General features: G+C 34.0%; 1 protein-coding gene across 1 annotated transcript in view; it reads left to right on the top strand.

Annotated features, from left to right (window-relative positions):
• Positions 1-3,256: 3,256 nt before the first annotated feature.
• Positions 3,257-6,000, top strand: part of LOC149418911 (ionotropic receptor 84a-like) — a 47,333-nt gene continuing 44,589 nt past the window's right edge. The window contains exons 1-2 of the mRNA XM_089638435.1: positions 3,257-3,348; positions 5,018-5,193. Coding sequence (XP_089494561.1) covers positions 3,278-3,348; positions 5,018-5,193 — 247 coding nt within the window. The 5' untranslated portion in view covers positions 3,257-3,277. The remainder of the gene's footprint in view (positions 3,349-5,017; positions 5,194-6,000) is intronic.

The raw sequence follows: 6,000 nt of genomic DNA, 5'->3' as shown, positions 1-6,000 counted from the left end.
CGTGAATATTTATTATCTAGGCACTTATTATCTGGCTTTAAAAATAGATTATTTTTTAAAAACCTTCAAAAGAAAACAAAAGATAGTGCGTTTTCACACGTATGGTGAATATTATCTTTTCAATGTTGTTAGATAATTAAGAAATGCCCAGAATCCCTGCATTTTCACAGTAAAAAGGTTTTCTCCACAAAAACCCAATGCTTAAAAATCTTAAAAATTCACCGCAATTCCTCGGGTTCTCGTCTCCTCAAATTGGTAACCCTGTTGTTGATGTTGCAGACAATAGATATACCACGTAGACTGGTTGTGATGAATACAAGTACATACAATTCTACCAACCAAAAGGCGTATTTTAATAAGATTGTGTTTTATTAGTCTTTTAAATGACTCTCTTCAAATTCTACGTATAATAATGTATTATGAAACTTATATATTCAGAATCAGCGTTTATTTATTGAAATTATTTTTTTAAGCAATGATATTATTCATTGCAGTTCCTTATTGACACAAATTACCCGATACGATATTTCTGTGCTCCTAGTATTTTGTTCCTATCAACAGGTTCACGCTGGCGTTGATTAATTATATTTTGGTTATTTAATTTCATTTTAATTCTTTATTATATGTAAATTATATTTGAGGCACTACTGAAAACCAGCTGCAATTCAGGAGAATTCTAGAATGTATAGCTGAGCTTTAACCCTTTCTTCAATAGAATCAATTTAAATAAAAATAACATGTGTAAATATGTAAAAAATTATCGCCAAACAAATGTTTTTTTAATGTCATTATTATATATAGCGCATACCCGTGAAAAATCACAGGGCAGTCTCAATTCGTGAAAAGTCAGTTGTAATTTTGAAAATAGCAATTAAAATAATTTTGTATTATGAAAATATTACCTTAATAATCTGTAGGTACTTTATCGTTTGCTCAAATTCTTTACAAAGTCAGTTCTAATTTTAAAAATACACTTAAATTCAAAGTAAATTTTAGTTCATTGAAGCAGATTTCACGCAGGACAACTAAAATTAACATGTTTGTGTTTGTGCTTGTTTTAATAAATGTGCCACTGATATCGCTACGACTCTTTCAACGTTCCACTATTTTTTCTAATTGTGGAGCGTTTTCACAATGAGAAATATCTGCAAAAAACTTTTTTTTCGTGGAAGATTTTAAGTGAATTTTAAGTTGGGGTCCAAATCTTATTACAATATTTAAATGCGAATTAAATTATTTGTTAGATATCATGAATAATAAAGAAAACTCAATTCATTTGTGAAAAGCCATAATCATTTATTTGAAAAACAAATCCTTCCTTCAAATTAAGCTAATTTTGAAGGAAGATATTTTTTTATACATACTTAAAAAATATACTTTCACGAAGCGAAATATCTTTCCCATCTCTTCGTTTTGGAATTAAATTAGTGTTTTTAATAAAAATTATAATTATTTTTTTGCAAAATCATTTTGTGGAGTAATTTTAACCAATAATATAAATAACTTTGTAAAAACCACTACTTTATCATAAAGAATCGATCCAATGTAATTATTTATTTTTGTATCCAATACTCAACGCATAGTTAGAATATTTTTATTTATGACCTTACTTTTATTTTGTAAAATAATTGCACACTTTACTTTTATTTTAAAAAAGGATTGATGACCTTACTTTTACTTTTTAAATGGATTGATGACCTTACTTTTACTTGGTAAAAGGATTGATGACCTTACTTTTACTTTGTAAGTGGATTGATGACCTTACTTTTACTTGGTAAAAGGATTGATGACCTTACTTTTACTTGGTAAAAGGATTGATGACCTTACTTTTACTTGGTAAAAGGATTGATGACCTTACTTTTACTTTGTAAATGGATTGATGACCTTACTTTTACTTGGTAAAAGAATGGATGATCTTACATTTTTTTTACTTTTATCAATGTGTATTATCACTTTGTTAAATGTTTTTAACAAACAATAAATAAATCCAAATGAATAAACGGGATAAACGTACAATGAAATAATAAAATAAACGTATACGTTTATTCTGGCAATGAAACCATTGGTTTTGAAAGATATCGATCCTTTTTTGTATAAACAGAGGCGAATATCAAGTTATTTATTTTAATTAGAATCATGTATTGTTTATTAGTAACACAACACAAGTTATTTAAAATAATAATAAATGTTTGCATTATCTTTCAAAGTACCTACATACAATAAAAAATAATAATTAATAAATATAATTTGTAAATAATTCGTACCGTTGATGCATGCATCCAAAAAAAAATTAAACACGTTAATTAAATACCTCGGGAAAGATGTTGACAGATAATCAGAAATAAATTTAATTTTTTTATATAACAAAATAATAATAATGGTTATTTTACATCATATTCCTACCTAGTAATTTCAATTTTTTGTAGATATGTAGATGTTTCACTTAGTGAAAATGTCATTTTTTAATACCCATAAAGCAGGTTAATATATTGATTTTCAAAATCTGAATTAGCCATTTCGTAAATATCTACCTACATGTATAATGGAGAATACGCATCATATAAAATCGTTTGAGTTATACAGGGTGTATCGACACGTACCCGACAAACTTTAATCAGCTATTCCTTAGCATATTTGGAGTAAAAAATCTGATGTGCACTTTGCTGTCCGGTAACGTTTTTATTTTAATAAAAAATTTATTATTCATATTTTCACCACATGTCACCACTGTTTTATCCTTTGTCAAAGTTTGAAAACCCATCTGGCAATATTTTATTCGAATTCCGTTGAATAATGTACGTGTGCACCTATATTGGCGCACTTTTATAATCACAACGAAATGGCACGGCACCATTCGTCTCATTTTTAACTATTATTATTTAGTGTGTGCGAAAGAGCGAAGACGCTTTTCGACATACTTGCTTATAACAGCTGTTGAACACGAAAAGCAATGCCAATGACAGTGATGTAGTGTGAAAATTTTTAATTTTTTTGTTTTTAATTGAAAAAAAATGCTACCGGACAGCAAAGTGCCCATAACATTTTTTACTCCAAATGTGCTAAGGTTAAAGTTTGTCGGGTTAGTGCCGATACACCCTGTATATTTATTTTGGCAAAAACACTCAACAATTTGTATAATTTCCCAATCATAATGTGTTTAGTTTATCGGCGTCGTCCTAGATGTCCTCTTATAGTTGAAAAATTTGGATACTGGAGCAAAGATGTTGGAGTCTCAGCTCCGCAGTTGGCTACCTCCTCACTGAGGAGAGGTAACCTGATGGGAACCCAACTTACTGCCTCTTTCGTCATCACTGATAATGACACGCTGGACCATCTCACGGATTACAGGTTTGGTTTTTGTATTAAAATTTTTATTTTTTAGAACGTTAGATTGGGACAAAACATTTTTTACAATTACTTACTTATCACAGTAATGCAGTATATACAAAATAATATCAAAATCTAAGGGAGATTTTACTCAATAAGTTATCCGAAAAATAAAATATTCATTTATTGCAACGATTTGTTTTCATTAACTTGGTTTAACAACAAATTTGTTGGCTGATATTAGCATTTCTATGTAAATATATAAACAATGCATATGTTTGTTCTCAATCCATTTACAACATTATTTATTTTTCAATATTTGATATGTTAATAATTTTAAAATCATCTTGTAGTTTATTTACACTTTTGGTGATCTGGTGAGGAGGCACGGAATGAAAGATGTTGTGAAGGTCAGAGTGTTTATTTTGTGAGTCAGGGCCGTGATGAGAGTGGGCGTAGGACTGATGTTGTATTCTCCGGATGCTGGCTGTGATGGCTGGTCAAGCGCGGGTCTGTGAGTCGACGCCGGGCGCTGGTGACCGGACTCGTTGTCTGTCAGGCACTGGCGATCTTGGCAATCAGTACTCCAGTGCTGATGAGAATGCTGAAGGTGCGATGAACCTTGTAGGAGGTTGAAAGGGAGCTGAGTAGACCAGTGAGGATGCTACGTGTCCTCGTGGTGGTCATGGTGCACGGATGAAGCGCTGGTCAGAGACGCTGGAACCAGGGCGCTGTAATCCATGTAGCGTTGGCCAGGAACGGGATCAGGGCCAAAGCGCTATGATGATGTCCCGATGGAGTCCATGATGAGAGCCGGGAAGAATGTCCTTCACGCAAGTGAGGTGCGCGGATTATCACTCGTTGAGCACCTTGTTAACTCATGGCGGATTGATGACTGACTGACTTCTTCATGCTGTCGATTTTAAAAGGTGAAGAAGCTTCTGGAACAATTTGGTTGCTATGTAGAATTTTCCAAACAAATAAATAAAAGAACATCCAAGAAGTTTGTTTGGAACAATCGAGACTTCTAGAATTTCGTTCGAATGAAGTAGTTTCGTACCACTACACACTAAACGAAAATTTTGTATTAAAATGTATGATTTATTATCCTTTGGTAAAACACTTAACAATACTATTGGAAAAAATCAATGGCAGGGTCGTCATGACACAACAAGTAAATAAATCATTAAATTAAGCAGTCAAAAGGGGTGTATGAAATCAATTGACTAAAATAGTTAATTCGAGCCTTCCTATCAAAGGATTGACGAATTGAATTTTTGACGGCATAACCAAGTTTCCTATAATGATATGATTTTCGTTGGGAAACTTGAGCTGCGTTATTAATACATCCCTGCGCCAAGCAATTACTTGCGCATTTATAAAAAAACCAAAACGAATATACTGTGCGTCACAAATCAACTCATATATTTCCTCGACCCTTTGTCGCATACGAATGCAGTCGCTTTTGAAGAAACTTCTCGATATTCGCTGCTACCCGGAGAGCTCAAGGCAAGTATCCCAAAAAGACCTCGCATCAGTGTCTTCAAAAGCAGCTGCACACTTTGCATATTATTTTATGTTGCCCTTTTATTCATTTGCAGCGTAGAGAGCGGCTCGAGTGCGTTGTGCGACCGCAAGTACGAAGCTAATGACGACCATATTGTAGTTCTGTAATATTCTTTATATTCAGAAACCAGCACATCGACGCCATCACCAAAGTGAACTACCCGCTCACCAGCCACCTGATCGATATCCTCAACGGTTCCCGCAGGTTTGTCTGGACCGACAGCTGGGGCTACAAGAACCCTACGGGCGAGTGGAACGGCATGATGGGCTGGCTGGAGAGGAAGGAGGCTGATCTCGGAGGTTAAGAACCTAATCGATATCATATTTTTTTCTAAATCAGTTGTCATACAGTAATATTCCTCTTATATTGAAAGTCAAGTGTGCAAACTTAAATCAGAAAGTATCAAAACTTTGCTTTAAGGGGCGATCATAGGGGTGGCGGTAGTTTTTCTAAAGTCCATAATGATAGTTACCTTCTTCCTGTTTTGAAGTTAGAGCGTGCAAAATTTCATCAATCTTAGAATAAAACTGTTGATTTTAAAAAAAAATCCACACAAGGACACTCTTCTTTATATGCATATATAACCTATAACTATATTCTGGTTTAGGGGGTGGGAAAAGGGGATGGAGTGGTTTTTAGAAATCTCACGTTTGACTTTGTTTTGTCTTTTTTTTTTTTTTTTATAGTGAATACCTCACAAGAGTCCCAACTGCTCCCGTCTGGAGCCAGTGAGACTATGGCATCCCCGATTGGGGGATGTTGTGAGGCTGAAGGTAAGTGGGGAAGGGAAAGAGGAAGGTGGGGAAGTACCTGGCTATTCAGATCTAGTCACTAAACACGGCTAAAGCCATTTGGAGCAACGTTTCAATTCTGAATGGTGGTCTTACACCAGGGCGATACTGGTAGTATCTTCCACTCTGGAACGTGCCGCAAATATACTAAATATTATTTTAATTAATTAATTGTGAAATAACACAAATTAATCAAATAAAATTTATTTGCGCACGCCGGGTTCGAACCCGCGACCTTCGGAATGGCAGTCCAATGCGTTACCACTGGACTATGCCGGCCGTCTCTTCCTCTTGTTTTATTACGTAAAATTTAAA

Source organism: Hesperophylax consimilis, chromosome 13, assembly GCF_061612785.1.
Source record: "Hesperophylax consimilis isolate HC1 chromosome 13, BYU_Hcon_1.0, whole genome shotgun sequence".
NCBI classification, from domain to species: domain Eukaryota; kingdom Metazoa; phylum Arthropoda; class Insecta; order Trichoptera; family Limnephilidae; genus Hesperophylax; species Hesperophylax consimilis.
The sequence above is the reverse complement of the archived record's forward strand: the minus strand, read 5'-3'. Positions and strand labels throughout refer to the sequence as shown.